Raw genomic sequence first — 19,392 nt, 5'->3', positions numbered from 1 at the left:
TAATGTCACTGGCAATATGAATTTGCATGTTCAGTTCAGAAGCAAGATGTGGCAAACCAACTTGCAATAGAGTTATTTGTGTTCACATGCCAAGATGTGAACTCCGAAGTGCCAAGTTCGACAGGTCATTGAGTCATAAAACCATCTGGTGTACATGAACAATCTAATTGAAAAAAAAAGGGGCAGAAAGGAGTGCTTCAAAGGTCCAGCAATTTGACTGTTCCCTATTCAAAAATATGGTTGCAACTTGCCTGTTTCATATTTAAATATGGCCTCAGCCCACCAGGTTCACTTTGAAGTTAGTGCAGAACATGGCAGATCTGAAATTAAGCAGTTGTAAACTTTAAATAGAACAGAGATCAACTGCTAACTTAAGTTGACATGTCATGAATTATAAGTTTATAAATCACGCATGAGACCTATACACAAGTAGAAAGCAATAGAAAAATGACACTGAAGCTGGATGATTTCATTGCACACTCTGAGTAGAGTACAGAAAAAGATGACAAGGGAAAGGGATACTAGAATTCTTTACCTGGCAGGCCTTGTATGTGTTTCTGCAAAATAGAGACTGGAAGAACGAATAGAATAGTTAGCATTGGAAATCCGAAAGCAATACATTATGCAAGCAATCTATTGGAGCTCACCAAATTAGATGAAGTAACAGCATGATAATCAATAGTTTCAATAAAATACGTTGTCCTGGAATGCCACAAGAGCACAAAAGAAGAAACAAAGCAGCTCCAATAACTCCGCTATCCTATGAATGTTCAAACAAGTCACATCTAAGAGGAGTCTTAAAAGTTATACATGATGGGCCGAAGTACATCCCTGGGTTGAGTACAGAACATCAAAGTTCTCCAACTTGTGCTGTGTTACCAGCATGATTCCGGAATCCTGAAATAACAAAAGTCTTCAAATCAATGCCATTGAGAAAACGATATGGTAATATGTATGGGTGGCTAAAAGAAAGGCCCACAAGCTGAACAGGTGCATTTTGAATTTTTCCATTGTAAGACATTAGCATTGCATGGTAAACTATGTGAGCGAGATCCTCGTTTTCATTATGTGTATGCTAGCAGGAAAATTTGTCCAAAACCAGTCACCAGTCATTTCAAGTAATAAACAATCAATAAATATTTTCCTTGGAACTATAGCTTTTCTTCTGCACGACAATTCAAAAATTAGATTATCTCTGAGCTTCCATTTCCTCTAGCATGTCCAAAAAGATCCAGCTAGTCGTAGTATTGGAACTTTATAACCAATAAAGAAACTCAGATTCTATTAATAGGGCTAGGGTAAAATACTGTTTCATATATGGTTAGCTCTAGAACCGCTTATAAGATTAACTATTTATGCCTTCTATTATATGCACTTTTCTCTTTCTTTTTAGGAGAAAACAATTATATAAACTTTTCACATTTCCCTAATCCAAATTCACACATGACGAGCATTCATGCTTTCAGCAGTCAGCCAGGGCTTTCAGATGCACTCTTTGTTGAACAGTTTCTAAGGTAATTCACATGAGTCAGTTGATAAACTCTCGCTTACTGTTTTATTTATACACCAACCAGCTCTGTTTATGACACTTGTACGAGCAAGAGAAGCTAGAAAGCCCAAGGAGCTACAGAATATGTGCTAACATATTGGATTTTCTCTGCTGTAGCTAGCAGCCCTACTCTTTCTCATCTAAAACTTGGTGTAGTTGTAATCAAGTGTTATTTGTGAACACTTCTTGATATCCGGATTTTTGTATGATGGAAGGTTTGGTACGTGGATTTTCAAGTATCTAAATTCGGGTTATTGGTGTCTTTGATGTCATCCATAGCCTATTATTTGTTTGAACAATGTATTGGTTGCTTCTGCTATCCATATGGTTCGATGTACAGGTTTCTTGATTCCTGTTTTGTGGTTCCTATTTTGAAGTAGATTTTAAGTGTTGAAATAATCTGCGTTTGGCCAACAAATAATTAAAGTTCCTGTCCACTAAAGAGTAGATTTTAGTAAATGTATACATGAAATTTTGGTCAACTGTGTTTCCATCTTGAACATATCTTTGGCCTAGGACCTATAACTCTGGTAGCTGATGTTAGTTACACCCTCTACCAAATGGTATAAATAGGCATTTCCTCTTTAATCCACTAATACCATATCATTTTCTGCTTTTAGCTCAAAGTACTTCAGTAGATACAATGGCTAAAAATTCCACCTTTAAGGGTGGTTTCATCATAATAATTTTTTTAGTAAATTAAATTGACCCCCCTCAAAGTTTAGGGTAATTACAAATTCCAACACAACATTGCAGAAATATATATTCCACTACATAACTTTTGCTATGTGCATAACACATAACTCCCTACCATTATCTTTTTGTTAAATAAGCTAACGGACATTGCTGCCATCATCACTCGCTAACCTATTTAAGTCTTAAAATATCTTATATTCTTTATCTTTATTATTTTCTTTTTATTCCATTTGTTATTTGAATTTTTTTTCCAAACTTCAATTTTTTATGTTTGGCCAAATTATTCCCAAATATCGAATTTGTGATGATGAATAGAACTTAATCAAAGAAGTATGCTTATTAAAATCCAAGATATTTACATATAATTTACCAAATTTGGGCTTTATGAGCTCATTTGTGTCATGTGGCTATCTATGGCTACTGGAATCTATGGCTGAAAGCAGGTATGGCCCATCTCTAGAATCTGGTAAATTATGTACAAACATCTTTGATTTTAATAAGCATACTCCTTTGGTTGAGTTCTCTTCATCATCACAAGTTTATTGTTTGGGAATAATTTGGTCAAATATAAAAATTTGAAGTTTGGAAAAATTGAAATTACAAAAGAAATAAAAATAATAATAATAATTAAGAATACAAGTTATTTTAAAACTCAAATAGGTTAGAAGTAGAGATGTCAGTAAGGTCCGCTATCTTATTTAACAGAAAGATAATGATAGGGGGTTTGGCAAACATTTCCAAAATGTGGGGTGGGAAATTTGTAATTACCCCAAACGTCGGGGTGGGGGTAGGGGTGGGGGGCATCTCTGTAATTTACTCTAATTTTTTAATTCATAATTATTCATGATTTACTCAAGCTTGTCTCATCCATGATTTAACTACTTTGCCTATACCAATGCAGAAACTATCAAGAACTATCTGCTTCGTTGGAGCCACTCAGCTAGAAGTGGCAATCTGTAGAAACTAGTACCCTCAACCCCAGAGCAAATGATGTTGCCAAAGAAACATAACAGTAGTTAGAAACAAGGTCCTCTCAAAATGGCCCAAAGAAATGTGTTATATAACCACAACAAAGTACCAATTGAGTTGTGAACTCATATTCCTTGCTAGAGAGTGCAGGAAACCTATCAGCATAAACACCCCATTTTTAAAGTACAAAAAAAATATGATTCTACAATTTCCATTGCATGTATCTTGATTTTTGAACCCATCCTCCTAATTAAAAATTCTATTACCACATCACTCACAATGGTTTGTGCCCTCAATTCCATCCTTTATTTCTGAAACTTCACATGAACTCTCCTTAATGAAAGCCCAATCCTTCACGTTTTGTTAGCCTACAGGGTTCAACAACTCTCTCTCTCTCTCTCTCTCTCTCTCTACAAACATAGATACATACTAATAAACATATATGCATAATCAAGTTGCAAGTTATAATTCTACCTAGCATCTTAATTACATAAATCTCTAAAGTGATATAGAATTCAAACCTTGTAGAAAGCAACAACTTCTCATATGATATTAGCAAACAAATGTATAATTTTTCTGAACTAGTGGATCTTTCCACATGAAAATTCAAAAATCTAATTATATGCAACTATGTAAATTGATTTTATGCATATACATACATATAATATATTTTTCAAGTTATATATACATATTATTTAAGATATATTTGACAAGGATCAATATCTAATATGGATACTATAAGGAAACAACATATGATTTGAAGTATGTGTTTCCTAGGTTCCATAATCAAATAATTTCTGGAAAGTGAAAATAAATATATAGATCTATTCATAACTAACAAGAGAACAAGTCATTTACTTTGTATTTCCTTGATTCTCAAGACTGGATTCCTCTTTCAAAATTCTTCTACCATCTAACTTGTATATGAAAATATTAATATACAGCTTGCTTTATTTTCCATGGTATAATGTTATTACACAGATTCCTAACTGACCCCAGTAATAAATGCTAAAAATCTTAACTTTTCAGGATACAAAATTGATTAGATACTGAACAATGCCCTAGGACCAAGAAGAACTGCTTTTAACTGTGCTTCAATGTACAAACTCGTGAATACATCAAATTGAGCTTGTCTAACGTTTAGGGCTTCTAAGCAAGTCCATACAGTATGAATCATTAAAAACACTTAAACACTCAAGTGTATAAGTTGAACTCTAGTTGCATATATGTTCAAAAGTCCTAAGCCTGCTATCGAGGTTTCAAAAAATACATTTGACTAGGTCTGACTTTGCTGAAAGATATTAAAAAAAATAAAAAATATTATAGAAAAGTAGCCCATCCATGACAGTGCAATGCTCAAGCATTAGACCTTTAGTGTGTTGCTGAACATCAAGACAACCATATTCTCAGACATTGATAGTGCCTCTTGCACCAAGTTCCCATGAAACCATAAACACCACGTCTTGAACTTCGCATCATTTGGTCTCAGGATAAATGCATCAAAAATTCCTGCCGATCTAATAATCAATATCAAACATCCTCTGGGTTACTCAAACAAAATACACATAATTTTGATAATGACAGAGAGAAAGTAAAAAAACCTGGTGTTCTGCAACCAATATTTACAGCTAAAGAACTTCTTATATGGCATCATCTAATAACGTTTTTAAGTCTTCGTTAGGGTATAGACTATATGAAATTACATACATATGTTCCATTATGTTTCTACAAAATGTTCCCAGAAAATAGTCAATTTAGAACGTATTAATTCGTGAGTTGTTCTATCCAATTCAACATAAGAACTACCTTACAGGATATTTAAAAGAAGGAAAAGAAAAGAATCCAAAACTAGGGCATCAGGAAAACCCAGACCTCCGGCGTTCCGATTCTACCGGTTCGTTTCCGAGGGCAATGGGCGGTTAAATCCGCCTCTCCGATTCATGTACTGCCTCGGCTGCCTCTTGCTGACCGCCCGCACCCCACTCACGTCGGCCCCCGCCACGGGCTTCCCCTTCGTGGAGTCGAAACCCATCGGGATCCCCAGCTTCTTCATCATCTCCAGCTCGTCCGGGTCCGCGTCCGTGGGCACCGCGGCGTTCCCCTCCGCCGGAGCACCGCCATCGGGGGCAGCGGCACCGCTTCCCTTCTTCTTGCGCTCCTTGGCGGAGCCGTCCGCGGTATCCAAGGGGGCGGCCGAGCGGTGGCGATCCCGCTCGTCGTCGCTGCCCTCGCGGCGGCGCTTGCGGCGGTGGTCGTCAGGGGAGGGGGAGCGGCGGTGGTGGCCGTGGCGGCGGTGGGAGAGGTCGGCCGAGCGGGAGCGGGATCGGGAGCCGCGACGGGGGTCGGGGGAGCGGGCGTGGTGGCGGCGGTCCGGGGAGCGGGACCGCTTCCGGTGGTCGCGGTCTCTGGTACGCTCCCGATCCCGATCTCGGTCGCGGTCGCGGTCGCGTTCTCTATCCCGTTCTCGGTCGCGGTCTCGGTGGCCGTAGAGGTCTCGATCTCGAAGTTTGTCCTTCTCTCTTCGCCTCTCCGCCATATCCTTCCCTCTCTCCCCGCACTGCCGCGGTGTAAGCTCCCCTACGGAGAGAGAGAGAGAGAGAGAGAGAGAGCGCGCTGGAATCTTGAAGAGGTTTACCCAGGCGGCATAGCCTGCTACCGCTGTGAACCTACGAAGGAGGGCTTCCGTGCGATGAGTTCTTTAGAGGATTCAAACCGTCGATTTCATTGAATCCAGACGCTAGAATGGGAATCGTTCGGCCGGCTCTTTCTCTGAGCACAAAGCACGACACGAATCAAATGGATGGATCGCCTCCCTAACAAACCTGGCCAATTGGAATCGGGTCGAGCCCCGCATTCACAAGACCGATCGATCGCCTTCTGTAGCGCGAGCCCTCGATCTTTCATCAAGATTTGTGATATGTGCGGGTCACCTAGGATGCGTGCGCCGCTAGGTTCCTGTCTTCCATGTATCCATCTTGGGGGCGTTCGGCGGGCGATATAACCCGAGAAATAAGGCACAATAACTAAGGGCTCGTTTGGTTCGCGGGAAGCATTTTCCTTCCTAGGAATATGATTCCTGGGAAACAAATTCCTAGGAAGAGGATGCCTAGGAAAGTACTTTTGGCATGTTTGGTTGACCATGGAAAAGTGACAAATTTCCAAGGTGCTTATGTTTGGTTGGCCATCCACTTTCCTAGGAAAGTTATATATAATTCCTATTATGCCCTTAATAAAAATTAGTTTTTTAATGCCTCTTTAATGCTTCTTTAATGCTGAAGGGACGTTTTGGGAAAAAATAAAAATGGAGTGATTCCCGCCTCATGGGAAAGTAACTTTCCCATGTTTCTCATGGGAAAGACTTTCCCATGAAATATGGGAATCACATTCCCATGGGAATACAACTTTCCCTTCTCTCTCCTGTGAAAACTCCAACCAAACAAGAGGCATCTCATTACTTTCCCGTTGACCACACTTTCCCCCCTTCTTTTCCCGCGAACCAAACGAGCCCTAAGAGCTCATTTGGTTCGCGGAAAGCATTTTTCATCCTATAAATATGATTTCTGCGAAGCAGATTTTTAGAAAGAAGTATTTTTGGAATGTTTGGTTGACTATAAAAAAATAACAGATTTTCAAAGTACTTATGTTTGGTTGACCATCCACTTTCCTATAAAGTTATGTATAATTCCTATTATGCCCTTAATAAAAATTAAGTTTTTAATACCTCTTTAATGCTTCTTTAATATTGAAGGATCTTTTTGGAAAAAAAATAAAAATAGAGTGATTCCCGTGGAAAAGTAACTTTTTCGTTACTTTTCCATGTTTCTCATGGGAAAGACTTTCCCATTAAGAGCTCGTTTGGTTCGCGGAAAGTATTTTCCCTCCTACGAATATGACTCCTCGGAAGCAGATTCCTAGGAATACGATGCCTAGGAAAGTACTTTTGGCATATTTGGTTGACCATGGGAAATTGACAGATTTCCAAAGCATTTATGTTTGGTTGACCATCCACTTTCTTGGAAAAGTTACGTATAATTCCTATTATACCCTTAATAAAAATTAGGTCTTTAATGCTTCTTTAATGCTGAAGGGTCTTTTTGGAAAAAAAATAAAAATGGAGTGATTTCCGCCTCATTGGAAAAACTTTCCCATTAAATGTGGGAATTATATTCCCATGGAAATACAATTTTTCCATCTCTCTTCTTTGAAAACTCCAACCAAACAAGAGGCATCTCATTACTTTTCCGTTGACCACACTTTCCCTCCTTCTTTTCCCGCAAACCAAACGAGCTCGAAATGTAGAAATCATATTTTCATGGGAATACAACTTTTCTGTCTCTCTTCTTTGAAAACTCCAACCAAACAAGAGACATTTAATTACTTTCTCGTTGACCACACTTTTTCTCCTTCTTTTTCCGCGAACCAAACGAGTCCTAAGAAATGGCCTACCTTGTGAAGATATAAGGGGGGCTAAACACTATATTTCACTAAAATAATAGAATAACGTTGTACCATGGAATAGAAGGAAACTTATTCCACTTAATAACCTTTTTATTCTTATGTCTTCTTTAATTTAATCTAAAAGTAGGAGGGTAATTTTGCCTTTCTCACAAAATTCAAATATATCATGAATTCTAATGCATTTTATTCTCTCTGTACTTATTTCTTCAACCAAACACCAAAATCCCACTATTTCATGGCATGAATCCCATTCCTCTAAAATACAAGATATAAGCCACTAAATTTTTATTCCACCTTGATGAATAACCAGAGCAGCATTGATGTCAGTTTCAATTTTCATTCTGAGTCTAACATTACTCTGTATGAATTGGGGTTTGCTCAATGGCAAAATTCTTTTGCGCAGCAACCAAAAGTTCTTGATTCCTTCTTGGATGTGCTTAATATATGCGAGTCTTCCTTACCTCTTTCTAAAAAACTATAATATTAAACATTCATACAAACAACTAAATTCTAATGGAAAAAAAAAAAAACAAAAAGATAAGATCACGCAGTTTCTATGAGAACATAACACATTTATTAAGTTATTATCCAACGCACTTGTGAAAGATCTGTCTGCAAAAATGATTTGTCTTTGTGTAATGGGATATTGGGCTCACAATAGTTTCTGTGGGCTTGGCCATGTTGATGTTTGGGTCTTCAATCAGGCCAAGGCCTATGATTAATGAGATAACCCAATTTAGCCCGGCCTGAAATTTATATAGTGTGTAATATGGACATATATGCCAGGCATACATATTTCACATATATGGTAAAAATATATGACATTGTTGCATGTTATACAAGTAAAGGATATTAGTTGTTTTATGAAGTATTTTTTTTTTAATTAAGCTTTGTATCGATTCATATTTGGAACTACAAATATATGAAATGAGGAATAAAAAAGCATTCGTCGTTGTGAATTTTAATCTATTATTAGAAACAGAATTCTAAATTTCTTCTGTTTTATTTCATAGATTTTAGAGAAGAGGTAGAGGAGGTATTGGAGGAGGAGATGGAGGGAGAGGGTGGGGCTTTGGTAGGCTCAAGACTATGTTAGATAAAGAGAAAGAATGAAGGACAAGGACAGTGACAAAATCTAGAGAAAGAGCACGACATGTTGGAAGAGAAGATGGCGGTTGAAGTAGATGGAGCTCAGATGAGACCGGGTTAGATAGAGAGGAGAGGTAAGACGACGGTGGGGTTTAGAGAGGAGAAGAAAATGTTATAAGAGGAGGAGGTGGTAGGAGTGGAGAAGGATGAGAAGAGGAGAAGAGAGTGTATTTTTTAATAAATAAGGTATTTTTGTGATGGCAAAATTATCCTTTATGATGCTGTCTTAACAACGTTGGTGTTGCCCAGATAGACAACCCAAGAGGGGGGGTGAATTGGGTTTTAAAATAATTATTGCAATTAAAAGGTTTGTGAATAACTAATTAATACTTTTTGCAAGTGGATTAATTAGATGCTATGTGCAGTGAATGAAGTGAAAGTAAGAGACAACAAAGCAATCACAAACACAAGGAAATTTATAGTGGTTCGGAGCTAACCCTTGCTCCTACGTCCACTCCCCAAGCCTCACTTGGGAATTCACTATAACCCCTCGGATTACAGCCGGTTGTTTTACAAGCTCACAACCTAACTTGTTGTTTTACGAGATCACAACGAACTCGGTCGGTTTTCCCAGGCTTACCGACTAGAACCACCCGATTGTTTTTCCGGATCACAATCAAACCCTTACACCGTTGGTTTCAACCTAGGCTCACCAACAAACCTTTACACCCTTGATTCAATCCCCTGATTGAATCAAGTAAGGAACAAATGGTTTGAAAAACAAACAGAAAAATAAAGCTTCTTAACAAGCAGATATTCAGCGATATAAATAAGAGAGAAGTTAAGAGCCCTCAAACAAATTTATGAAGATGTAGAGGAGGGCTTCTCGAACTCGGGGTCTCCTCTTGAGTGTCTCGAAGACTTGATGACTGAAGGAGACTTCTTTAATGCTGGGAAGAGTTGGTTGGATGGAGTTTAATGCCCCTCTTCCTTCTTTTTCTTTGAAATCCTTTGGTAGGTGAAGATTTCTTGTTTTCTTTGAATGGAATGTCACTTCTCTACCTTGCTACAGTTCTCTGTGGCTATTTAAGCCATTCCCTACGGAAACTAGCCATTAGACACAATCTCCTAGCCGTTTTGCACATTCTGCACATCCTGACAATGTTTCCGTTGGGATCGGAGTCGACTCGCGCGATCTGGAGTCGACTCGGCTGCTGCAGGAGTCGACTCATGCTTTTCTGGAGTCGGCTCGGCAACTGTTCTGGATTTGAATTAAAGTGCTATCTCGACTGGGAGTCGACTCGACTTAACCCGGAGTCGACTCCCCAATGTCCGGAGCTGACCTGGCACTTTTGGAGTCGACTCATTCCAAGGAATCCAGAGATGTATTCTTCAAGTTTGCTCACTCGAGTCGACTTGAAAATTCTGGGAGTCGACTCGGCACTCAGAGTCCGAACTCTCGATCTTCTGTCTTTTGACTCGTGCCGTCTCGGAGTCGACTCGAACTGTTTCGGAGTCGACTCGGCTCTCAGTATCCGAAAAACAGTCTTCTGTCTTTTGGGGTTGCGCTGCCTTGGAGTCGACTCGAACTTTGCGGGAGTCGACTCGCCTCTCAGAGACGAAAATACCGTCTTCTGTCTTTTTGTCTGTTACTCCCTGGAGTCGACTCGTACTACCCTGGAGTCGACTCGGCAAGCATCGGAGTCGACTCGCGCTCTTCAGGAGTCGACTCGTTGACAGGTTCTGAGATGGATCTTTCTGTCCGTCTGTCTGTTCTCAGTCGGAGTCGACTCGTAATGTACAGGAGTCGACTCGAGCCTGTGCCAGTGCTTCTGATACGCTTGGAGTCGACTCGTAATCTCCCGGAGTCGACTCGAGTCTCAGACTTTGGTTCAAATTGAGTTCTTTACTTATCCAAAATGTATTGAACCAAATCTAGAAACACTTAACCATAAATCTACACGTATTTGACTGAAACACTAGATTGAATTCATTAGTAAAACATAAGATATACTCAAATGCTTTGAGCTCATCAAAATCAAATAGGGTTATAATCAATCACTCCACAATCTCCCCCTTTTTGATGATGACAAAACATTGAGTATATGTAAAGTGAATTGCTCAACAAACAAGGAGATTATAGTAAAATTTTAAAATGAATTCAAGTGTCTAGTTATTTAATTTATCCAAAACTGAAAGGTGTGAAACATTAAATTTTGAAGTTAAAGCTCCCCCTTTCATTTGGAATTATATAAGCCTTCATGTCATGCAATCAATTGTTTGGCTTATCTATATTTAATGAGTTTGCTTTCTTAAAATTTCAGATTCTCCCCCTCAACACATGCATTCAACTTTGTTTTGATTCTTTGAATTTTCTTTTAGTGTATTGAAGCTTTTGAACTTAAATTTTTGGTTTTTAGAGGGAAAATCTGCCAATTTGTTCTTGAGTATGATTCAACTAATCTCCGAATATCCCTTGAATAGATTCTGGAGATTACTCCGTTAGGAGCCCCAACAGAGAGATAATGAGCCTCGAGGTATCGAATCCACTAAGAACAAATTATTGTGTGTTTTAAAAGTTTTCTTTTTATTGATTCCCTTTACATGTCTATTCAATATATTTTCTCCCCCTTTTTGTCATCATAGCAAAAAGAAAGATAGCACACCACAAAAGCAATTAGAGACAAAATTTGCACAATATTGAAGAAAAATGTCTACTCATTGTATTGATGTAAGTTTAAGTACACTTGTAGATACAATCAAAAAGTAAAGCAGTAAGTACATGTCAAAAGAAAAAAAGCAAGCTAGGATTTCTTTGAGGTGGAGGATGTGGCTCCTATTTGATTGATTATAACCCTATTTGATTTTGATGAGCTCAAAGCATTTGAGTATATCTTATGTTGTACTAATGAATTCAATCTAGTGTTTCAGTCAAATACTTGTAAATTTATGGTTAAGTGTTTCTAGATTTGGTTCAATACATTTTGGATAAGTAAAGAACTCAATTTGAACCAAAGTCTGAGACTCGAGTCGACTCCGGGAGATTACGAGTCGACTCCAAGCGTATCAGAAGCACTGGCACAGGCTCGAGTCGACTCCTGTATATTACGAGTCGACTCCGACTGAGAACAGACAGACGGACAGAAAGATCCATCTCAGAACCTGTCAACGAGTCGACTCCTGAAGAGCGCGAGTCGACTCCGATGCTTGCCGAGTCGACTCCAGGGTAGTACGAGTCGACTCCAGGGAGTAACAGACAAAAAGACAAAAAACGGTATTTTCGTCTCTGAGAGGCGAGTCGACTCCCGCAAAGTTCGAGTCGACTCCAAGGCAGCGCAACCCCAAAAGACAGAAGACTGTTTTTCGGATACTGAGAGCCGAGTCGACTCCGAAACAGTTCGAGTCGACTCCGAGACGGCACGAGTCAAAAGACAGAAAATCGGGAGTTCGGACTCTGAGTGCCGAGTCGACTCCCAGAATTTCCAAGTCGACTCGAGTGAGCAAACTTGAAGAATACATCTCTGGATTCCTTGGAATGAGTCGACTCCAAAAGTGCCAGGTCAGCTCCGGACATTGGGGAGTCGACTCCGGGTTAAGTCGAGTCGACTCCCAGTCGAGACAGCACTTTAATTCAAATCCAGAACATTTGTTGAGCCGACTCCAGAAAAGCATGAGTCGACTCCTGCAGCAGCCGAGTCGACTCCAGATCGCGCGAGTCGACTCCGATCCCAACGAAAACATTGTCAGGATGTGCAGAATGTGCAGAACGGCTAGGAGATTGTGTCTAACGGCTAGTTTCCGTGGGGAATGGCTTAAATAGCCACAGAGAACTGTAGCAAAGTAGAGAAGTGACATTCCATTCAAAGAAAACAAGAAATCTTCACCTACCAAAGGATTTCAAAGGAAAAGAAGGAAGAGGGGCATTAAACTCCATCCAACCAACTCTTCCCAGCATTAAAGAAGTCTCCTTCAGTCATCAAGTCTTCGAGACACTCAAGAGGAGACCCCGAGTTCGAGAAGCCCTCCTCTACATCTTCATAAATTTGTTTGAGGGCTCTTAACTTCTCTCTTATTTATATCGCTGAATATCTGCTTGTTAAGAAGCTTTATTTTTCTGTTTGTTTTTCAAACCATTTGTTCCTTACTTGATTCAATCAGGGGATTGAATCAAGGGTGTAAAGGTTTGTTGGTGAGCCTAGGTTGAAACCAACGGTGTAAGGGTTTGATTGTGATCCCGAAAAAACAATCGGGTGGTTCTAGTCGGTGAGCCTAGGAAAACCGACCGAGTTCGTTGTGATCTCGTAAAACAACAAGTTAGGTTGTGAGCTTGTAAAACAACCGGCTGTAATCCGAGGGGTTATAGTGAATTCCCAAGTGAGGCTTGGGGAGTGGACGTAGGAGCAAGGGTTAGCTCCGAACCACTATAAATTTTCTTGTGTTTGTGATTGCTTTGTTGTCTCTTACTTTCACTTCATTCACTGCACATAGCATCTAATTAATCCACTTGCAAAAAGTATTAATTAGTTATTCACAAACCTTTTAATTGCAATAATTATTTTAAAACCTAATTCACCCCCCCTCTTGGGTTGTCTATCTGGGCAACACCAACGTTGTTAAGACAGCATCATAAAGGATAATTTTGCCATCACAAAAATACTTTATTTATTAAAAAATGCACTCTCTTCTCCTCTTCTCATCCTTCTCCACTCCTACCACCTCCTCCTCTTATAACATTTTCTTCTCCTCTCTAAACCCCACCGTCGTCTTACCTCTCCTCTCTATCTAACCCGGTCTCATCTGAGCTCCATCTATTTCAACCGCCATCTTCTCTTCCAACATGTCGTGCTCTTTCTCTAGATTTTGTCACTGTCCTTGTCCTTCATTCTTTCTCTTTATCTAACATAGTCTTGAGCCTACCAAAGCCCCACCCTCTCCCTCCATCTCCTCCTCCAATACCTCCTCTACCTCTTCTCTAAAATCTATGAAATAAAACAGAAGAAATTTAGAATTCTGTTTCTAATAATAGATTAAAATTCACAACGACGAATGCTTTTTTATTCCTCATTTCATATATTTGTAGTTCCAAATATGAATCGATACAAAGCTTAATTAAAAAAAAATACTTCATAAAACAACTAATATCCTTTACTTGTATAACATGCAACAATGTCATATATTTTTACCATATATGTGAAATATGTATGCCTGGCATATATGTCCATATTACACACTATATAAATTTCAGGCCGGGCTAAATTGGGTTATCTCATTAATCATAGGCCTTGGCCTGATTGAAGACCCAAACATCAACATGGCCAAGCCCACAGAAACTATTGTGAGCCCAATATCCCATTACACAAAGACAAATCATTTTTGCAGACAGATCTTTCACAAGTGCGTTGGATAATAACTTAATAAATGTGTTATGTTCTCATAGAAACTGCGTGATCTTATCTTTTTGTTTTTTTTTTTTTCAATTAGAATTTAGTTGTTTGTATGAATGTTTAATATTATAGTTTTTTAGAAAGAGGTAAGGAAGACTCGCATATATTAAGCACATCCAAGAAGGAATCAAGAACTTTTGATTGCTGCGCAAAAGAATTTTGCCATTGAGCAAACCCCAATTCATACAGAATAATGTTAGACTCAGAATGAAAATTGAAACTGACATCAATGCTGCTCTGGTTATTCATCAAGGTGGAATAAAAATTTAGTGGCTTATATCTTGTATTTTAGAGGAATGGGATTCATGCCATGAAATAGTGGGATTTTGATGTTTGGTTGAAGAAATAAGTACAGAGAGAATAAAATGCATTAGAATTCATGATATATTTGAATTTTGTGAGAAAGGCAAAATTACCCTCCTACTTTTAGATTAAATTAAAGAAGACATAAGAATAAAAAGGTTATTAAGTGGAATAAGTTTCCTTCTATTCCATGGTACAACGTTATTCTATTATTTTAGTGAAATATAGTGTTTAGCCCCCCTTATATCTTCACAAGGTAGGCCATTTCTTAGGGCTCGTTTGGTTCGCGGAAAAAGAAGGAGAAAAAGTGTGGTCAACGAGAAAGTAATTAAATGTCTCTTGTTTGGTTGGAGTTTTCAAAGAAGAGAGATAGAAAAGTTGTATTCCCATGAAAATATGATTTCTACATTTCGGGCTCGTTTGGTTTGCGGGAAAAGAAGGAGGGAAAGTGTGGTCAACGGAAAAGTAATGAGATGCCTCTTGTTTGGTTGGAGTTTTCAAAGGAGAGAGATGGAAAAATTGTATTTCCATGGGAATATAATTCCCATATTTAATGGGAAAGTTTTTCCAATGAGGCGGAAATCACTCCATTTTTATTTTTTTTCCAAAAAGACCCTTCAGCATTAAAGAAGCATTAAAGACCTAATTTTTATTAAGGGTATAATAGGAATTATACGTAACTTTTCCAAGAAAGTGGATGGTCAACCAAACATAAATGCTTTGGAAATCTGTCAATTTCCCATGGTCAACCAAATATGCCAAAAGTACTTTCCTAGGCATCGTATTCCTAGGAATCTGCTTCCGAGGAATCATATTCGTAGGAGGGAAAATACTTCCCGCGAACCAAACGAGCCCTTAATGGGAAAGTCTTTCCCATGAGAAACATGGAAAAGTAACGAAAAAGTTACTTTTCCACGGGAATCACTCTATTTTTATTTTTTTTTCCAAAAAGGTCCTTCAATATTAAAGAAGCATTAAAGAGGTATTAAAAACTTAATTTTTATTAAGGGCATAATAGGAATTATACATAACTTTATAGAAAAGTGGATGGTCAACCAAACATAAGTACTTTGAAAATCTGTTATTTTTTTATAGTCAACCAAATATTCCAAAAATACTTCTTTCTAAAAATCTGCTTCGCAGAAATCATATTTATAGGATGAAAAATGCTTTCCGCGAACCAAATGAGCTCTTAGTTATTGTGCCTTATTTCTCGGGTTATATCGCCTGCCGAACGCCCCCAAGATGGATCCATGGAAGACAGGAACCTAGCGGCGCACGCATCCTAGGTGACCCGCACATATCACAAATCTTGATGAAAGATCGAGGGCTCGCGCTACAGAAGGCGATCGATCGGTCTTGTGAATGCGGGGCTCGACCCGATTCCAATTGGCCAGGTTTGTTAGAGAGGCGATCCATCCATTTGATTCGTGTCGTGCTTTGTGCTCAGAGAAAGAGCCGGCCGAACGATTCCCATTCTAGCGTCTGGATTCAATGAAATCGACGGTTTGAATCCTCTAAAGAACTCATCGCACGGAAGCCCTCCTTCGTAGGTTCACAGCGGTAGCAGGCTATGCCGCCTGGGTAAACCTCTTCAAGATTCCAGCGCGCTCTCTCTCTCTCTCTCTTTCTCTCTCCGTAGGGGAGCTTACACCGCGGCAGTGCGGGGAGAGAGGGAAGGATATGGCGGAGAGGCGAAGAGAGAAGGACAAACTTCGAGATCGAGACCTCTACGGCCACCGAGACCGCGACCGAGAACGGGATAGAGAACGCGACCGCGACCGAGATCGAGATCGAGATCGGGATCGGGATCGGGATCCGACTACTCATATTGGAAGGCTAGGATGAGAATATTTATCCAAGCCCAAGACTATGAGATGTGGACCACCATACTGAATGGACCATACATCCCATCCATTTTTGTAGAGGGTGTCACTATACCCAAACTTGAAAAGGATTGGGATGACAATGACATAAGGAAGGCACAACTAAATGCCAAAGCCATGAATGTGCTTTATTGTGCTTTAGATAGAAATGAATTCAATAGAGTCTCTACTTGCATTTCTGCAAAAGAGATTTGGGATAGACTTGAAGTGACCCACGAGGGCACAAATCAAGTAAAAGAATCTAAAATAAATATATTAGTTCATAAGTATGAATTATTTAAGATGGATTCTAATGAAACAATCACTTGCATGTTCACTAGATTTACTAACATTGTCAATGGCCTAAAAAGCCTTGGCAAAAATTATACTAACAGTGAACTTGTCAGGAAGATTCTTCATTGTCTACCAAGGTCATGGGAAGCCAAGGTAACGGCAATCCAAGAAGCCAGGGACTTAAACAAGCTGCCACTCGAGGAGCTACTTGGATCCCTCATGACGCATGAGCTAACAATGAAACAACACAATGAAGAAGAGTCCTCTCACAAGAAAAAGGTAATAGCCCTAAAATCTGTTTCTACTAACAAAGATTTGTCTTGCAGCAGTAGCAGTAGCAGTGAAGAGGAAGACAATGAGGGAGATGATGATGAGGCTCTTCTTGTAAGAAAATTCCATAGATTCATCAACCGGAAGAAGTCCTCTCATCAAAGGAGAGGCCCCTCAAGTTTCTATCACAAGGATAAAGGTAAGGAAAGGAAAAATGAGGGGATCGGATGTTATGAGTGTAAGAAGCCGGGGCATTTCAGAGTTGATTGTCCTTTGCTGAAGAAGGGGAGCAAGTACAAGAAAAAGAAAGTTCTCGTCTCCACCCTATCGGACTCCGATACATCATCATCATCATCGGATGAGGAACAAGAAGAAAAGGCCAACCTATGTTTTATGGCTAACGACAATGAGGTAACATCCGAAACACATTTAGACTTTACCTTCGATGAATTATATGATGCTTTCAATGAATTAATGGACGAGTATAAGACAATAAACCTTAAGAACAAAGAATTGAAACTAACTAACCAAACTCACCTCCGTAAGTACGATACATTAGTTAAGGATAAAGATGTTATCATTAAAGAAAATTCAGAACTTAAGACAAGCAACCAAATGTTAATTCAAAAGACTAATGCCTTAATTAAAGATAACGAAAGACTGACCAAAGAAATATTAGAACTTAAAAACAATAAACAAATCATAAAAGAGAGTCTCACAAAAGACCTAAATGGACTAAAAACAGAAAAATAAAAGTTGGCACTAGAACTTGAAAAGTACAAGCCTTTTGTAGAAAAATTTACATATAGCTCTGAAAAATTGGAAATGATACTTAATAGTCAACGAGCTGTGTTCAATAGAGCTGGTTTAGGATATAAACCTAAAAATAAGCAAAAGCTCCTTAGTAATTTCTTTGTAAAAGCAGGGGAAAGCAAAACTAAGAAAATAACATATTTTTGCTGTGGAACATTAGGACATAAAGCTAATGTGTGTGATTATAGAAAAGAAAAAACTAAAAGAAAAATTAAAAGGATTTGGGTTCCAAAAGGAACCAACATTACTAACCATGAAGGACCCAAGAAAACTTGGGTACCTAAAATTGTATGATTTGCTTATGTAGGAGTGTCTTGCAGCCAAGGTCGACAAAAATTGTTGGTACTTGGATAGTGGCTGCTCAAGACACATGACGGGTGACAAAGACCAATTCTTCACCCTTGAGCCTAAGAAGGGAGGTGCTGTGACATTTGGAGACAATAACCAAGGTCACATCATTGGTATAGGTAAAGTACTAATCACCCCTTCAATCTTTATTGATAATGTTCGATATGTTGATGGTCTTAAGCATAATCTACTTAGCATTAGTCAATTGTGTGATAGAGGTTTTGATGTTTTGTTCAAACCATCTTTATGCATCATAACCAACTCAAATGACAACAGTTTAGTTTTTAAAGAAATAAGACGTGGCAATGTGTATGTAGTAGACCTTGAGGATCTTGCCAAACATAACCCCTGTTTAGTTGTTAATGAAACTAAGGATAATGATGCAAGTTGGTTATGGCACCGTAAGTTAGGTCATGCTAGTATGGATACAATATCAAAACTAGTTAAAAGAGATTCCGCGATAGGTTTGCCAAAACTAAAGTTTGAGAAGAATAAAATATGTGAAGCTTGTCAATATGGCAAACAATCAAGGAACTCCTTTAAATCCATAAATTGTATCTCTACCTCTAGACCTCTAGAACTACTACACATGGATCTATTCGGACCAACTAGAACCACAAGTCTAGGTGGAAATAAATATGGTATTGTTATTGTAGATGATTTTTCTAGATATACTTGGGTCATGTTTTTAGCTCAAAAAGATCAAGCATTTTCAGTATTTAAGAAATTTCATAATGAAGTAACTAATGCTAGAGATGCTTCAGTCATAGCTATTAGAAGTGACCATGGAACGGAATTTGAAAATCATCTATTTGATGAATTTTGTGGTAAAAAGGGGATAACTCATAATTTTTCTGCACCCAGGACACCACAACAAAATGGAGTTGTGGAAAGAAAGAATAGAACCCTAGAAGAAATGGCTAGAACCATGCTATGTGAAAGTAACCTTCCTAAGTACTTTTGGGGAGAAGCCATTAATACCTCATGTCATATATTAAATAGAGTTTTATTGAGACCCATTATAAAGAAAACACCTTATGAACTTTGGAAAAATAGAAAGCCCAAAGTAAACTATTTTCATGTTTTTGGATGTAGGTGTTTCGTTCATAATAATGGAAAGGATAACCTAGGTAAATTTGATTCTAAATCTGATGAGGGTATATTTTTGGGGTATTCTACAACTAGTAAAGCCTATAGTGTTTTTAATAAAAGAACCCTTGTTATTGAAGAGTCGATACATGTTGTTTTTGATGATTCTAGTGATATCTCTTCTAGCAAGAGAGTTGATCTTGAT

General features: G+C 38.7%; 1 protein-coding gene across 1 annotated transcript; it reads right to left on the bottom strand.

The window, feature by feature from the left end:
* Positions 1–640: 640 nt before the first annotated feature.
* LOC103717115 (U4/U6.U5 small nuclear ribonucleoprotein 27 kDa protein) lies at positions 641–5,866 on the bottom strand. The gene is made up of 2 exons (XM_008805378.3): positions 5,087–5,866; positions 641–897 (listed from the first exon to the last, which is right to left on the bottom strand). Exon 1 carries the CDS (start codon positions 5,748–5,750, stop codon positions 5,103–5,105), a length of 648 nt encoding a protein of 215 aa, XP_008803600.1. The 5' UTR covers positions 5,751–5,866; the 3' UTR covers positions 641–897; positions 5,087–5,102.
* Positions 5,867–19,392: the final 13,526 nt, after the last annotated feature.

This window comes from Phoenix dactylifera, unplaced genomic scaffold, assembly GCF_009389715.1.
Source record: "Phoenix dactylifera cultivar Barhee BC4 unplaced genomic scaffold, palm_55x_up_171113_PBpolish2nd_filt_p 000241F, whole genome shotgun sequence".
In the NCBI taxonomy this organism is placed as follows: Eukaryota; Viridiplantae; Streptophyta; class Magnoliopsida; order Arecales; family Arecaceae; genus Phoenix; species Phoenix dactylifera.
This window is presented reverse-complemented; position numbering and strand designations above follow the sequence as displayed.

What these genes read in the sequence shown, in the direction of transcription:
- LOC103717115 (XM_008805378.3), bottom strand. Translation starts at nt 5,750, where the DNA reads ATGGCGGAGAGGCGAAGAGAGAAGGACAAACTTCGAGATCGAGACCTC.